This window comes from Aulonocara sp. 'chitande type north' Nkhata Bay, linkage group LG9 (assembly GCF_057382095.1).
Source record: "Aulonocara sp. 'chitande type north' Nkhata Bay isolate Kocher_YH1m ecotype deep benthic linkage group LG9, A_spYH_male_GT1.1, whole genome shotgun sequence".
Lineage (NCBI taxonomy): Eukaryota > Metazoa > Chordata > Actinopteri > Cichliformes > Cichlidae > Aulonocara > Aulonocara sp. 'chitande type north' Nkhata Bay.
The window spans coordinates 2,398,591-2,416,600 of NC_141352.1; the positions used below are offsets into that span (position 1 = coordinate 2,398,591).

Genomic DNA, 18,010 nt, shown 5'->3' on the forward strand with positions numbered 1-18,010 from the left:
CATCAACAGCAGATTCAGAATATGTACTGTGTCCACCAAAAAACTGTTCAAACACCATGAAACAGTTTCATCCTATTAACAGCAAAGACCTGGAGGACATCTTAGGTCAACTGAACTCCTCCTCCTGCTGTTTAGATGTCCTGCCAACAAGTTCTTTCAAAAAGGTCTCAAAGACTTTAGAGTCAGACCTGTTACAGATCGTTAACTTTTCTTTATTATCAGGTGTGTTTCCAGAACCACTAAAAACTGCTGTAATAAAACCTATACTGAAAAAGGACAATCTTGACAAGACACAAATGAACAACTACAGGCCGATCTCAAATCTCCCATTTTTAAGTAAGATCATTGAAAAAGCAGTTTCTCAACAGGTCAGTTACTTCTTAACACAGAATAACTGCTATGATGTCTTCCAGTCAGAACCACAGCACTGAAACTGCTCTGACCAAAGTGTTTAATGACATATGTCTGAATACAGACAGTGGAAAAATGTCAGTCTTAGTTTTACTGGATCTCAGTGCAGCATTTGATACAGTTGACCACAACATATTACTCAAACGACTGGAGAACTGGGCAGGTCTTTCAGGAACTGTACTAAACTGGTTCAAAACATACTTAGAAAACAATAGGTAACTTCACATCTGAGCAGACAAGTATCACATGTGGAGTTCCCCAAGGTTCCATCTTGGGACCCCCTCTGTTTAACATCTACATGCTCCCACTGGCACAGATTATAAAGAACAACAAAATAAACTATCATAGCTATGCAGATGACACACAAATATATATCACAATGTCACCAGGAGACCGAGGCCCTGTACAGGCTCTTGGTAAATGCATTGAAGAAAATTAATGACTGGCTGTGCCACAATTTTCTCCAGCTAAACAAAAACAAACTGAGGTAATAGTCTTTGGCGCCAAAGAAAAAACGATTACAGGTCACCAGAGAACTTCAATCTATACATCTAAAAACCAACAAACCAGGCGAGAAATTTGGGTGTAGTGATGGATGCAGACCTAAACTTAGAAAAACACAATAAGACAATAACAAAGTCAGCTTACTATCACCTCAAGAATATTTCAAGGATAAAAGATCTGATGTCTCAACAGGACCTGGAAAAACTAGTCCATGCATTCATCTTTAGTAGGCTTGATTACTGTAACAGCATCTTTACAGGTCTACCTAAAAAATCAGTCAGACAACTACAGCTCATTCAGAACTCTGCTGCTCGAGTCCTCACTAAGACCAAAAAAGTGGACCACATCAGTCCAGCTCTGAGGTCTTTACACTGGCTGCCTGTCCATCAGAGGATAGACTTTAAAGTTCTGATGCTGGTCTATAAAGCTCTGAATGGTTTAGGACCAAAATACATCAGTGACCTCCTGACCCAGTATGAACCTTCCAGATCCCTCAGGTCATCTGGATCCAGTCTTTTATCAGTTCCCAGAGTCAGAACCAGACACGGAGAAGCTGCATTCAGCTTTTATGCTACTTATATCTGGAACAAACTCCCAGAAAGCCTCAGATCAGCTGAAACACTAAGTTTATTTAAACCCAGGTTGAAGACTCACCTGTTCTCAGCTGCATTTGAATAAAGCACCAAATCCACACTTTTAAGCTTAAATTTCAAAACTTACATTTAACTACTGATTTTATCTATTGTTCTGATTTTATCTGTTTTGATTTTATATACTGTTTTGTTTGTTTGTTAATTAGTTTGTTTGTTTGCTTGTTTTAATCAATTTTAAATCATGCTTTTTATTTGTTTTTATTTCTAATGTCTCTGTAAAGCACTTTGAATCACCTTGTTGTTGAATTGTGCTATACAAATAAACTTGCCTTGCCTTGTCTTCTTTCTGTTCCCCTGGCCAGAAATTCCTTTTGTGTTACTCTCTTCTGGAGAAGTAACACAAAAGGAAATGTCATAATAAACAACCTGAGCTGTTGCAAATACCATGTGATCTGTCAAAGAGGCTTTTCTTTTTTTCTTCTGATGCCTGACACAATCAACAGGTTCCAGTCTGTTTGACTGTTTTTCCTCTGGTGCATTTTGAGAGGAAGCATCTTCATCCACACAAGTTTAACATTACACAAATCTGCTTGTCCTTATGTACTGTGAACCCATTAATAGTATTTATCTGCATCAAGTAGAGGAAAATCAATTAGTTGAATGCCTTCATATAGAAAAACATTACCGGTTTCCTTCCTCTGAGTGAAAACTACACTTATGCAATACGTTTCTGAAAAGATTTTTTCTTGTTAGAGACACCAAACAGAATGAAATTCATAAATAAATAAAGATGGTTTACAGATGGCTCCTTCTAGTGGCAGCCTGCTGTAGCAGTTCTCTGTCTTTGTAACGTTCTTTAGTGTCTTTGATGTTTCTGTTGCTTTTTTTTCCTTTTCTTTTTCATCTCCATCACCCAGACTGGCCTGCACATTACATCCACGTAAATGAGAAGAGAGCTAGACAGGCTCAGAGAGGGGAAAGCAGCAGGACCCGACGACGGCCTGTGCTAGCCAGCTGTGTGGAGCACTCCTACGCCTATACAACCTGAGCCTGCACCTCCAGAGAGAGAACACATGCCTGGTCCCAGTGCTAAGAAGAATGAGAAGTGGGCTACTGGAACAAGATGGAGATGCATAAGTGGGCAAGAGATGAAAACAGGGCGTTGTTGGAATGCTACTCACAAGTAACCCCAGGGGAAGGGGTTACATGAATAGGATGTGGGACCTATGGAGTCTTTGATACCTCCATCCAGACATTCAGAAGAAGGAACTGCTCTCACAGCTAGAGACTGACGAGTTGCAACACAAATGCTACAGCAAGGGGGAGCCAGGACGACAGGTTAGGGGGAGATATCATCACCCCCACCTGAGATTGGGTACCAAGCCCCAAGTGCGATGGAAGAAGGGTCGTTGAGTATGAGAAAAACTGACCTGAAAAACAGAATCATGATGAAGCTTGAAACCTGCACCCTCCATTACCAAGATTACATGAAGTACCCTCTGAAGATCTAGTAGAGGATGTGAATGAAACACTACAGACAATACCTACTGCGACCATTACTGAGACTAATCAGCTGATCTACCCTACGGCAGCCGTGGTCAGTGAGATGCTTGGCTACAAGATGAACAAACAGCCACGAAGAGGAGTATCCTCCATGGAGAAGGAGACTAGAGGCTAAGATCAAGGCAGCAGGAAGGAGTCTAGACAACCATCGGAGCTGCAGAAAGGTGCAACAAAGACGGTGCCTAAGAAGTACAGGAACCTGTCCATACCTGAAGCCTTGGAAACTGTCAAACAAAAACTCACAGCTTTGGCCACCTCCAAGGGCAACTGGCAGCACAAATGAACCAGCTGCTACTTGACGAGAGACACCCAGAATGGCTAACTGAAGGCCGGACAGTCCTGATCCTCAAGGACCCGTAGAAGGGACCCGTCCCCTCCAATTACCTACTACCGACCAATAACCTGCCTCAGCACCACTTGGAAGCTCCTGTCAGGCATCATAGCAGCTAAGATGAACAGGCACATGAGTCAATACATGAGTGGGGCACAGAAAGGGATTGGTAGGAATACCAGAGAAGTAAAACACCAGCTATATATATATATATATATATATATTTGTGTTGTACCTCGTCAATCTCTAGCTGTGAGAGCAGTCCCTTCTTTCGAATGTTGGAACACTGAGCTACTAGTTGTTTCGCCGTCATTGTGGATGTTGGGTATCGAAGAATCCATAGGTCCCTCATCCTATTCATGTAGCCCCTTCCGCCGGGGTTACTTGCGTAGTAGCATTCCAACAACGCCCTGTTTTCGTCTCTTGCCCACCGATGCCTTCTTGTTCCAGTAGCCCACTTTTCGTCAGGGTGCCCTGAATCGAACTTGCGATCCTCTGTTCCAAAGGCGTGTAGTCTAACCACTACGCTATCCAGCTGCTATCAAGCTTGAAACCTGGATCCCCCGTAGCCGGTTACTAAGAGTACGTGAAGTACCCTCAGAAGGTCTGCTAGATGATGTTAATGCAGCACTACGGGCAATACCTACAACCACGATTACCGACACTAACAAGCTGATCTACAATACGGCAGCAGTGATCAGTGAGATGCTTGGCTACAAGATGAACAGCGACAAGGGGCAGTACCCTCCATGGAGAAGGAGGCTAGAGGGCAAGATCAAAGTAGCACGGAGGGAGGTTAGCCAACTAACGGAGTTGCAGAAAGGTGCGACAAATAAGGTGCCTAAGAAATACAGCAAGCTGTCCATACCTGAGGCCTTGGAAACTGCCAAGCAAAGACTCACAGCCTTGGCCAGCCGCTTGAGGAGGTACACCAGAGAGATAGAAGGCAGGAGAATAAACCAGCTGTTCTCCACAGAACCAGCAAAGGTGTACTCTCAGTGGCAAGGGAACAATAAGAGAACAGCAGCACCAAGGCTGGAGACGGAGCAATACTGGAAGAGCATATGGGAGAAGGATGCAACCCATAACGGCAATGCTCAGTGGCTAGAGGATCTGAGGGCAGACCACAGCGACCTCCCTGAACAGGGTCCAGTAACCATCACAGTGGCAGATATCCAAGAAAGGGTCTCCAGTATGAAGAGTTGGACAGCACCAGGGCCCGACATGGTTCACGCCTACTGGCTGAAGAAGCTGACTGCACTCCACGAGCGTCTGGCAGCACAAATGAACCAGCTGCTAGTTAACGAGAGACACCCGGAATGGCTAACTGAAGGCCGGACGGTCCTGATCCCCAAGGACCCCAAGAAGGGACCGGTCCCCTCCAACTACCGACCAATAACCTGCCTCAGTACTACATGGAAGCTCCTGTCAGGCATCATATCGGCTAAGATGAACAGGCACATGGGTCAATACATGAGCGGGACACAGAAAGGAATTGGCAAGAATACCAGAGGCGCAAAACACCAGCTACTGGTAGACAGAACAGTCAGCCGAGACTGCAAGACCAGACTGACCAACCTGTGCACTGCCTGGATTGATTACAAGAAGGCCTATGACTCAATGCCCCACAGCTGGATACTGGAATGCCTAGAATTGTACAAGATCAATGGGACCCTAAGAGCCTTCATCAGGAACTCAATGGGGATGTGGCGTACAACACTAGAGGCCAACTCCAAGCCCATAGCACAAGTCACCATCAAGTGCGGGATCTACCAAGGAGATGCTCTGTCCCCACTGCTGTTCTGCATAGGCCTGAACCCCCTCAGTGAGATCATTAACAAGACTGGCTACGGATACCGACTACGGAACGGAGCAGTTGTCAGCCACCTCCTGTACATGGATGACATCAAGCTGTATGCCAAGAGTGAATGAGACATCGATTCACTGATCCACACTACCAGGCTATACAGCAATGACATTGGAATGTCGTTCGGACTGGAGAAGTGTAGCCGGATGGTAACAAAGAGAGGGAAGGTAGTCAGAACTGAGGGGATTGAACTACCAGAAGGCAACATTGCAGACATAGAGGACAGTTACAAGTACTTGGGGATCCCACAGGCAAATGGGAACCATGAAGAGGCCGCTAGAAAAGCTGCAACCACCAAGTACCTGCAGAGGGTCAGGCAAGTCCTGAGGAGTCAGCTGAATGGTAAGAACAAGATCCGGGCCATCAACACGTACGCCCTGCCCGTGATCAGGTACCCTGCTGGGGTAATAGGCTGGCCAAAGGAGAAGATAGAAGCCACTGACATAAAGACAAGAAAGCTCCTTACCATGCATGGAGGGTTTCACCCCAAGTCCAGCACCCTGAGGCTGTACGCTAAGCGGAAGGAAGGGGGCCGGGGACTGGTGAGTGTCAGCACCACAGTCCAGGATGAGACAACGAACATCCAAGAATACATTGGGAAGATGGCCCCAACTGACCGAGTGCTCAGTGAATACCTCAGGCAGCAGAAACCCAAGAAAGAGGAGGGAGACGAGGAACCATCATGGAAGGACAGGCCCCTGCACGGTATGTACCACCGGCAGATAGAGGAGGTGGCTGATATCCAGAAATCCTACCAGTGGCTGGACAAAGCTGGACTGAAAGACAGCATGGAGGCACTAATCATGGCAGCACAAGAACAAGCTCTGAGCACAAGATCCATAGAGGCTGGGGTCTATCACACCAGGCAAGACCCCAGGTGCAGGCTGTGTAAAGATGCCCCAGAGACAATCCAGCACATAACAGCAGGGTGCAAGATGCTAGCAGGCAAGGCATACATGGAACGCCATAACCAAGTGGCCGGCATAGTGTACAGGAACATCTGTGCCGAGTATAACCTGGAAGTCCCGAGGTCAAAATGGGAGATGCCCCCAAGGGTGGTGGAGAATGACCGAGCTAAGATCCTGTGGGACTTCCAGATACAGACGGACAAAATGGTGGTGGCTAACCAACCGGACATAGTGGTGGTAGACAAACAGAAGAAGACGGCAGTAGTGATCGATGTAGCGGTTCCGAATGACAGCAATATCAGGAAGAAGGAACACGAGAAGCTGGAGAAATACCAAGGGCTCAGAGAAGAGCTCGAGAGGATGTGGAGGGTGAAGGTAACGGTGGTCCCCGTGGTAATCGGAGCACTAGGTGTGGTGACTCCCAAGCTAGGCGAGTGGCTCCAGCAGATCCCGGGAATAACATCGGAGATCTCTGTCCAGAAGAGCGCAGTCCTGGGAACAGCTAAGATACTGCGCAGGACCCTCAAGCTCCCAGGCCTCTGGTAGAGGACCCGAGCTTGAAGGATAAACCGCCCACAGGGGCGTGCTGGGTGTTTTTTTAAACCTGATGCTAGAGTCCCACACACCAGGACAAATCCCTATCCATACAGTGGGGCAAAAAAGTATTTAGTCAGCCACCGATTGTGCAAGTTCTCCCACTTAAAATGATGACAGAGGTCAGTAATTTGCACCAGAGGTACACTTCAACTGTGAGAGACAGAATGTGAAAAAAAAAAATCCATGAATTCACATGGTAGGATTTGTAAAGAATTTATTCGTAAATTAGGGTGGAAAATAAGTATTTGGTCACCTCAAACATGGAAAATCTCTGGCTCTCACAGACCTGTAACGTCTTCTGTAAGAAGTTTTTCTGTCCCCCACTCGTTACCTGTATGAATGGCACCTGTTTGAACTCATCATCTGTATAAAAGACAGCTGTCCACAGCCTCAAACAGTCAGACTCCAAACTCCGCCATGGCCAAGACCAAAGAGCTTTCGAAGGACACCAGGAAAAGTATTGTAGACCTGCACCAGACTGGGAAGAGTGAATCTACAATAGGCAAGCAGCTTGGTGTGAAAAAATCAACTGTGGGAGCAATCATCAGAAAATGGAAGACATACAAGACCACTGACAATCTCCCTCGATCTGGGGCTCCACGCAAGATCTCATCCCGTGGGGTCAAAATGATCATGAGAACGGTGAGCAAAGATCCCAGAACCACACGGGGGGACCTGGTGAATGACCTGCAGAGAGCTGGGACCAAAGTAACAAAGGTCACCATCAGTAACACACTACAACGGCAGGGAATCAAATCCCGCAGTGCCAGACGTGTTCCGCTGCTGAAGCCAGTGCATGTCCAGGCCCGTCTGAAGTTTGCCAGAGACCACATGGATGATACAGCAGAGGATTGGGAGAATGTCATGTGGTCAGATGAAACCAAAGTAGAACGTTTTGGTATAAACTCAACTCGTCGTGTTTGGAGGAAGAAGAATACTGAGTTGCATCCCAAGAACACCATACCTACTGTGAAGCATGGGGGTGGAAACATCATGCTATGGGGCTGTTTTTCTGCCAAGGGGACAGGACGACTGATCCGTGTTAAGGACAGAATGAATGGGGCCATGTATCGTGAGATTTTGAGCCAAAACCTCCTTCCATCAGTGAGAACTTTGAAGATGAAACGAGGCTGGGTCTTCCAACATGACAATGATCCAAAACACACCGCCCGGGCAACAAAGGAGTGGCTCCGTAAGAAGCATTTGAAAGTCCTGGAGTGGCCTAGCCAGTCTCCAGACCTCAACCCCATAGAAAATCTGTGGCGGGAGTTGAAAGTCCGTGTTGCTCGGCGACAGCCCCAAAACATCACTGCTCTCGAGAAGATCTGCATGGAGGAATGGGCCAAAATACCAGCTACTGTGTGTGCAAACCTGGTAAAGACCTATAGTAAACGTTTGACCTCTGTTATTGCCAACAAAGGTTATGTTACAAAGTATTGAGTTGTATTTTTGTTATTGACCAAATACTTATTTTCCACCCTGATTTACGAATAAATTCTTTACAAATCCTACCATGTGGATTCATGGATTTTTTTTTCACATTCTGTCTCTCACAGTTGAAGTGTACCTCTGGTGCAAATTACTGACCTCTGTCATCATTTTAGGTGGGGGAACTTGCACAATCGGTGGCTGACTAAATACTTTTTTGCCCCACTGTATACACACACATTTTATAGCAGAAAATCACAGACTCCTTTTAAACATTTTGTGTGTGTGTGTGTGTGTGTGTGTGTGTGTGTGTGTGTGTCTGTGTGTGTGTGTGTGTGTGTGTGTGCGTGTGTGTGTGTGTGTGCGTGTGTGTGTGTGTGTGTCTGTGTGTGCGTGTGTGTGTGTGTGTGTGTGTGCGTGCGTGTGTGCGTGTGTGTGTGTGTGTAGGCTAGCAGCTGAAGCAGAGTTCGGGGCTTGCAGACAGTCCTGCGTGTATCGAGCTATGTAAGCTCAGCCTGCACTGTCAGCGACTGCAGCAGTAATAACTGCACTTAACATTCAAGCTGCACTGCACTGCTCAGGCTTGCATTTGAACTTCAGTGCACAGTCGGCTTGTAATTGGAAAAGCTGATGAGAGAGCCGTTGGACATTAGCCAGGAAGCACGGTAGAGTGTACTGTGAGTCAGATACTAAGGAAAGGTTAAGATCAAACAGGAAGCTGCAGGAGCTGCATCTGAGACGTGAGAGCATCAAAGAGTGAAGTATGTATCATCTCCTTCTCTCCCAGATGATTCCCAGGTTTAATAAACCCGCAAAATTGTCACCTTTTAACTTTCTGACTGAGTTCTGACAGGGATAATCATCTATGATGTTGTTATATACTGTATCTCAGTGAACATCAAGCAGATTAGTCTTAAAGCTACACCAGTCTGTAATTCAAAGACAGATAAAATGACTGTGTAAACTATAAATAAATAATAATAAATGCAATTTCATTTATATAGCACCTTTCTACACAGAATCACAAAGTTCTGCACATAAGATAACAAATAACTATTTATATTTACTATGTTATTCACAGGGTGAGCTTGTTTGTCTTTTTTTTTACCAACCTCAGTTCCAGCATCAGCGGTCAGTACACTACAGAGTTACAGTGTCAATCTAGCTGAGCATGCAGCAGCCAAAGAGGTACGCTAGCATAACGCTATAAGCTGATAAGAGTTCATCACACTGATGGTTGTGATGCGGGTAGAGAGGAACTGCAGCAACTGCTATATTTGAGTCTGTTGACTCCACAGGGATTTCTCACTTCAGCTTCTTTATTACGCTTTAGCTTTTGCTTATTTCAGACATCCCAGCAGACGTGGCTGAAACAGTCAAAAGAAGCAACGATAAGATAAAAAAATCGGCACCATAAACATCAAAGTCGGGTCCACACACAACACTGAGCGTTTGTCCTTGGTGTGAGTGTTATAACATTTCTAACCTTCATGATGTTCAATGTTTTGTTTGCTTTCTTTCTTCTAATTAATAACACCATTTAAATTTGTAAATAAATAAAATACCCACGCTGAGAAAAGGTGGCCCGATGGTCATTCATTCTATGATGAGATGTAATAAACATGAAAGAATCTTCAGTCTGGAGTGATGGAAAACAATGACTCAAATGCTGCATTTTATGATTTGGGGAACCGCTTCTTTCACATTTTGTGTTATAATTTGCACTAAAGATGAAGCTGTAGACGGTGCATGCTACATGGAAGCTGAAAACACCAAAAACTTGTTACATCTCGTTCTGTGAATACTACGAATACTGAATCAGACTGATCAGTGTGCGTTAGTGGGCAGATCTCATTAGTGTATATTCTAATAATCCTTGATTATCTTGAAAGTGACTTTCTAAAGGCTCTTATTCTGCTCCAGCCACAGAGAAACAAACGGCACTGATGCATTTCATCCTGCACTGCATGACTCCAGCGTACAGCTACAGCAGCACAGCAGCAGCCAGCCGTCGACAGTGTGACAGCACAATCAGTGTCAGTGAGGCTTGATGCGGCCAGGTCAGGTGTGCACTCACCAGCAGCGTGGGCAGCCCGGCCACCGCGGCGTACAGCAGCACGGGTGGGACGGCGCTGCTGTCCTCCGGCCCCAGGTACGGTTTGGTGTACGTGGTGTCGTAGCAGAAGAAGCCCTGCACGTGCACGGTGAAGGTGTCGGTGTATTCGAAGTAGTAGGCCAACATGACGGTCCCGGCCATGATCACCAGCTGGAAATACAGCATGATGCACACGGAGAGCGTGAGACATTTAATTAGAACACAGTCTCTCTCTCTCTTCTATTCAGCCCCCTCCTCCTCCGCAGCGGCGTCCACTTCCGCTGAGCGGCTCATGACGGCTCGGCTGTGCGCCAGAAGCCTCCGTGACTGCGTTCAGCACGTCCTCCACCCTCCGCTGCTGCCGCTGCACACTGACTGAGACAGAAGGGGAGGTGTGGGGGCGAGCGACGTGTGTGAGGGTGTGTCTGCGCGTAAGAGCTGAGAAGGCTTGGCTAAAAGCTTGGCGTGATCCACGTGTGTGTGTGTGTGTGTGGGTGTGCGTATGTGTGTGCGTGTGTGTGTGGGTGTGTGTGTGTGTAAACCATATGTGTGCGTAAACCCGGACGTGTGTTTAGCAGCAGAGAAAGGATCAGCTGGAGAGAACGGAGAGACGGGATTATGCGCAGGGAGGGGCCATGGACGTCATATGAGTGCTCAGGGAAATGAGGAGATGAATAGAAGTGAATGAGAAGAAGGTGCATGATGCAGAGTCTCCATCTGGAGAGATGCAGATGCTCTCTGTGGCACATATGGCAGGTCACTTCCTGTCGGCGCTGCTGAAAGAAAGATTCAGAACTTTAGTGAAAGAGTGCAAATCACTGGCTTTATGAGTCACAGGAGGCGCCTTCTTCACAGGAGTCTGCTGTAGCAACATGTAACAGCACAGGTGTGTCAGTGTTTTATCTGTTTATAATTATATGATGAATAAAAAATGACATATAACACATGAATGCATTTTTGTTTTACAGAACTGTTCAGCTAAACTTTAAAATTCAACAGCTAACAAAAGGAGAAAACGGAGACTTATCAGCAATACCGTTCAGTAAGGGGGGAGTCGTGTAATTGTTATGATTATGTAGTGGCTTTAAAAAATAACTGTAATCAGCCAAGATTGTTATTTTTCTCAGACGCTCCTGGACAAAAGAGCTCATCTCCACTTTGAACGAGCCAAACTAAATATCTGTCATCTTTAAAAACCTGATGCAGAGCAGGAGAAAAACACCATCATGATGGAGGCAACAAACACTCGTGGATCATATAAGACTCACCATCGAGTGTTATATGTGATTTATAAAGTGTTAAAGCACTCTTGTCTGTGTGTGCTTTTGCTAATAGTAACTTTATTCTTTATTGTTAATCAAGGATATAATCAAATGTAATTTGAGTAGTAAAAATGTTTGGATTTTGAGGTGTGGACATGATCGATCACTGACCTTTATATTCATCTCTGGGAGTAAGAAGATCAGAACTGTGCAACCAACCTGTCAGTAGTTTTAAATGTTGTAATGGTTAAACACGATTATGATTCACATGTGGTTTTGCTGACAGTTTACTATACTTAGTGCCAATCAGAATATACTCAGGTAGATATAATTGTGTTTAAGTTGAGCAATGCAAAAATGTAATAACGATTCTAAAGACAGGCCTAACTGAAACTTGAGAGTTGTGATGCTGCGAGGCGATGCACAGGACACTCTGACCTCTGACTTTAGTAAAACGACGACTGCATTGAGTAAACTGTGATTAACTAACACAGAGTTTTAAAGAAAACGTATTGCTTTAACTGCTTTAAAAGGGATTGTGCTAAGATGAGTGCTCTTGTGAGAATTTGCTAAAGACAAATCCAACTGAAGTAAAATAGCATAAAATTAAAAGCTGAACTTAAATACCTTAAATTAGCTGAACGTTCGGTGATGGAGAGGATAATGTGGTCTGGGTAGATATCAGCGTCTTTTAAGATCAGAGCATAAACTGGGAATTTCTGGAGACATTCTGTGTCGTTCGCTTCGTCTTCTGGGAACGAGCAGTTCACAAGACGTCCACCATTGGAAATTCCAGCAGAGACATGAAGAAGGATCAAACTCCGCCCAAGTTTTAGAGTTCTTGGCTTTTTCTGCTCATTTTGCTGAGTTGAATGATTCATTGGGAAGGACCAAAGTACTACATTGTGCTCTACAAGGGCCTGATATCCACTTACGAGGACGTTATGCTGCCACTGCTCTATCAAAATTTACAGCAAATGTCCTCATATGTGGATCTCATTTTTCTCAGAAACAAAAATCAGGTAATGTTTTGTTTTTACATTCATCAGGCCCCAGTCAGCCCAAGTAGTGAAGAGAAATTAGAAAAGCATGCCATGAAAGAGTTCAGGTCTCAGGAGGTTCAGGAGGTTCAGGTCTCAGGAACACTACAACACTAAAGAGAACTAATATGATCCTCTATAACTAGACACAAATCCTAAAACAGGAAATTATACAGTGTTTAGAAAAAACTAATAAGCACAAGGAAACAAAACTTAATGAGACACTAAACTGCATAATTTTCAATAAAAAACTGGAAAAAATGGGGCGTCCTAAAACGTTTGGCAGTGTACATAAAATCAAACTGTAGCCATGCAGTCTGTATCTGCTGTGCTGTCTGTCTGTGTTTTGAGTGTTGTGTCTCTTAATGTGCATATTGATTGTATTGATTGTCAATGTTTTTCTTCTGCATGTGTTGTTTTTTATGTGTGGCCTCATAATAATGTAATAATAATAATACGCAGGTTTTTACCTTTATTGTTTCACAAAAGCTTAAAAAGGGAATGTCCACAGTTTGGATACACAATATTTGAAAACAATTTATCAGGAGCAAAGCAAAAGCCAAATGAAAAAATAGAAAACTTATTTCTGTGTAATATACTGGGAATCACTATGGAAAGTACCTGATTCAATGGTTTATAAGGAAGTGAATCACTGGCAGGATTTGTGGAGTGTTTTGATGATGAGCCACGACTACAGGTGTGTCCAGCTGTTATATCCCGTGGCTACTTTGATGAGTGAAAAGTCTGAATACATTTTGGTCTATAAATTGATTCCTTGACTTCTTTTTAAACTCCAATTGCTAATCTGCACTATGCTAATCTAGTGTAAAGATTATGTTCAGTCAGGAATCCATCAGCATCCTTGAGCTGTAATGCAGGCTTTCTCATGTCCTGTCCTTCGCCTACACCTTGCCTTATCACAGGCTCTGTATCTGCCTTATCTTAGACTCTGCTCTCTCCTGCCCTGAAGTGGCCCCTGAGCTGTACTGCAGGCTCAGGCTCTGCTTTGCTTTATGCCTTTGCTATCCAGAGCCCTCCCTAAGTTTTCTAACTCATCATGATGCATGTTTATTCATGTTATGTCTGACCGTGTGCCTCTGCGATGCTGCTGCTAACATACATCTGTTCTTTAACAGGAAGGAACTTCCTACAACAGCAAGACTGCTGTTTCTTTTCTTCTGCTGTAATTTCTATCACTGCTTGGATTTCATTCTGCTGTGAGGGGCCATCAGAGTCCAGTTGGCAAAAAGCATAATTGAATTTTGTATATCAGCAAATCATGTTCACTTTCTTCACTCATCTGTCTGCTTTCCCACGTGTTTGGCTGTCAGACTATTCTTTTACATCACTTCCACTTTCCAATGCTGTAAAATTCAATGATGACATCATTGTCCACCTTCCTTTCAACACTTCACATCAGAGAGAGCAGCTAAACAAGACCACACAGTGAAAGGCCAATACGTTCGATTGTTGCTGTTTTACACCCAGTTATGGACAATGAGTAGTGATGACATCCTTTGTGGAGTTCAGGAAGCAGAAGAGATATGGGCATAGTTCTTTCTGGGTCTATACTTTTTATTTGATGCTTTAATGGTCAGTAAGCTTTCCTAGTAAGTATAAGTATATAAATGTTAAGTATACTTCTAACATTTATAAGTACAGCAGTCCCTCGTTTATCGCGGGGGTTACATTCTAAAAATAGGTGAAATCCACGAAGTAGCCAACTTTATTTTTTACAATTATTATAGATGTTTTACGGCTGTGAAACCCCTCACTACACACTCTATACACTTTTCTCAGACAGGCATGAACATTTTCACACTTTTCTCTCTTGTTTAAACTCTCAAAGTTCAAACCTTTGTAGAAAAATAAGTCCAGTATTATAGAAACCAAAGATCAAACCCTGTTTTCAGGTCCAGAACATGGGAATAGAGCAGCTGCCAGAGAATTCAGCATTAATGAATCAATGGTACGGGAGTAGAGGAAGCAAGAAGAATGAGTTGAGTAAAGTTTGACTTATCTGACTGTTACAGGAGACACAAGATTAACTGACAACGGTCTACAGCCAATCAGGATGCAGAACACAATGCACTGTAAGAAAAAAATCATGCAAAATTGCAGAGAAAACAAATCCGCGAAACAGTGAGGCTGCGAAAACTGAACCGCGTTATAGCGAGGGACTGCTGTGTATACAAATGTTAGCAGTATTCACTTTCTTTATTCTGTACAGTTCTCTCTGTTCAGACAGCAGATGTTTCACGGCTTACGCACCTGTGTTAATTACTATCTGCCTTCAAAAGCAGAAACTTAAAAATAATATTATATATATATTATCCATTCGCTTCACTTCTGCTTATCCTTTTCAGGGGCGCTGGAGCCTATCCCAGCTGTCATAGGGCGAGAGGCGGGGTACACCCTGGACAGGTCGCCAGTCTGTCGCAGGGCCAACATACAGGGACAAACAACCATTCGCACTCACTTTCATTCATTCGCACATTCACACCCAGTGACAATTTGGATTATCCAATTAACCTATCCCCACAAGCTGCACGTCTTTGGACGGTGGGAGGAAGCCGGAGTATCCGGAGGGAACCCACGCAGACACGGGGAGAACATGCAAACTCCACACAGAAAGACCCCGGCCTGATGGTGGAATTGAACTCAGGACCTTCTTGCTGTGCGGCAACAGTGCTAACCACCGCGCCACCGTGCTGCCTTATATTATATTATAATTAATATAATTATAATTATACTATAATTATATAATTGTAATTATTATTAGATTATAATTATAACTATAATAATTAAATAAGTCCATGACCAGTACAAGTAACTCACTATACTACTTCTTCCACAGCAAAAAAATAAAATAAAATAAAAAGAAATAGAAATGTCTGATCAAAGCTGCTAAATCTGTTCAAAGTTAATCACAGGGTTCTGTTTTACTGAAAGGAGTCCCAACACACCGATAAAAGCAAACGAGTAAGCTCTATACAAATTCACAAAGACTATCAGTTGCCGAATTGCTGAGATGTGTGATCTGATTCTGTTGCCACCAGAGGGTGACAGAACACTATTCTGTAACACCAAAGACCCACACCTGGCACAAAAGGAGCACTGTAGCTACAACAGTATCAACAAAAGCTGCAGATCATGAAAGTTGTTACTTCCAATCTGAGTGAAATGCAAAGATCATCTTTGGATTGTGTTAGAAAGGTACAAAGTCTCAGTACTGAATAGCCATAATAAAGCAACCAAGCCAGACATACTGATTCACAACTCTCCAGTATCGTTGAAAGAAAGAAAGAAAGAAAGAAAGAAAGAAAGAAAGAAAGAAAGAAAGAAAGAAAGAAAGAAAGAAAGAAAGAAAGAAAGAAAGAAAGAAAGAAAGAAAGATAGATAGATAGATAGATAGATAGATAGATAGATAGATAGATAGATAGATAGATAGATAGATAGATAGATACATAGATACATAGATAGATACATACATACATACATACATACATACATACATACATACACTGGTGAGATTGTGAACAACACGCACTCAAACTAGTTAGAGTAGTCTCATTGTTTTAATAGGACAACACTTAAAACAAAGTTTTCTGATGCAACTGAAAGTATCCATCAATCCCATCTACTCGTACCTCATGAAACACGTCTTACCTCCCCCGTCAGAGAGGTGAACCACTTCTTTCGCTCTTTTCTACTTGGTGGTTTTGAAGGCATGTTGACTTCTCTTCTTACCAGGGCAGCTAAAGAGAGACAAACGAGATCAGAGAAGAAATGATTCAAATTTTTTTTATTACAAAGCTTCAGAAACATTTCAACATATTGCATCTACAGTTCTAAAGCCTGGAGCAGCTGTACTCCATGGAGAAACCTGACCACTGTGAGAAAGTATCTGGGAACTAGATAAAAGCATTTCAGAGTGAAATTTGCAATATGATTGTTGAAAGCCCAAAACTTTGCCATCAAGACAACAAGAATGTTTCCAAAACTACAGCAATTAGTTTCAGTTCCATTAAATGCAGTAAAGTGAGATAAACCTGTGCTAACTTTTTTGAAATATTCCTGTTTCAAAGGTTACAAGATGCACAGGCACACATGCAGACAGCTTCAGTGAAGCTCCACGTATGTGGAGCTGGTTCCAAAGGAAAAAAGGCTTAAAATGACAGGCAGACATTGTCTTTCTATGAGGGTCCTCGCAAAGACTAAGAACGCTCTCTCATCTGCTGACGTCGAGAAAGTAATTCATGCCTTCATTTCACCCAAGCTTGATTATTGCAATAGCCTTTCTTTTGGAATTGGACAGGCTCCGCATTCTTGACCTGTCTGAAATGTGACAGGCGCACATAAAAAGACCATTTATACCCCGTTCTAGCTTCTCTAAACTCTTTTGAGTCATTAAAATTAAACACCTGATTACCTTTCTGAAGTTTGCTGACTTTGCCTTTTTTATTTACGCTCCCCTGCTATGTGTTATTCTTTTTAGTTGCACAGGACTTTGGTCAACTCTTGTTGTTTTTAAATATACTTTAAAAAAAATTAGACTTGACTTCACCAGATTTGCAATAAATGAGAACACCCCTGCAATAAGAGGCGATCTTCACCCGGGCTGATGTCTGTAAAAGCCAGAGGAGACTGACTGTTCCGCAGGCACCAACAGCACACGTCCTTTTGGACAACATGCTGGAGTAGGATGTTGTTTCATCGTGTTTCAAGTCTGCCACTGATTCAAGCTGCCCCAAAAATCCACCATTACATTTGGTAATGACTACCACCCTGAAGAAGTGCTTCGAGAGGCTGGCAAAGGACCACAGCATCCCTTTTGCTGCATCATGTATTCATCGCATTCAAGTTTGCTTACTGGCCAAACCTCTCCACAGAGGACACCATTTCCTGTGCTCTTCACCTGAGCTTGGCACATCTGGAAGAGTTACGTCCAAATGCTGATTGTTCACTTAAGCTCAGCAGCTGGTGAGCAAACTGACCTCCCGGGTATCAGCACCCCTCATGCAGGGACCTCCTCAGTGACAGAGCTCAGCATCTCTAAATGAAACATTTCATGTAACACATTCACTGTCCAGTTCATTAGGTATACCTGTGAACATCTCATTAGCACAAATTAATCAGCCAATCACAAGGCAGCAACTTATTTGTATTTTTGCATTTGGGCAGAGAGAATATTAACTGACTGATGTTAGAATTTATTTTTATTGTAAAGGCTATATACCTCATAATTGTTAGGTGATGGCTGTGTGCGGACAGGGATAGGACCCAAGGTGCAGACTCCGGAGACAGAACTTAAACCAAAACAGCTTTAATGCTGAACGCAAACATAACATAACTGGAACAAAACTCAAAATAAACTAACACCGGTGGATGGGCAAACCACACAGCAAAAT

The 18,010-nt window shown here is 43.5% G+C and overlaps 1 protein-coding gene across 2 annotated transcripts in view; it reads right to left on the minus strand.

Moving 5' to 3' along the window:
• Nucleotides 1-16,361, minus strand: part of plppr5b (phospholipid phosphatase related 5b) — a 140,853-nt gene extending 124,492 nt beyond the window's left edge. Inside the window, exons 1-2 of one of the 2 annotated variants that reach the window (XM_086305329.1) lie at nt 16,269-16,361; nt 10,280-10,468 (exon numbers count right to left, since the gene is read on the minus strand). In XM_086305329.1, the coding sequence (XP_086161455.1) occupies nt 10,280-10,468; nt 16,269-16,331 (252 nt within the window). In that variant the 5' untranslated portion in view covers nt 16,332-16,361. The remainder of the gene's footprint in view (nt 1-10,279; nt 10,469-16,268) is intronic. The other variant, XM_086305327.1, reaches the window with a different exon arrangement.
• Nucleotides 16,362-18,010: the final 1,649 nt, after the last annotated feature.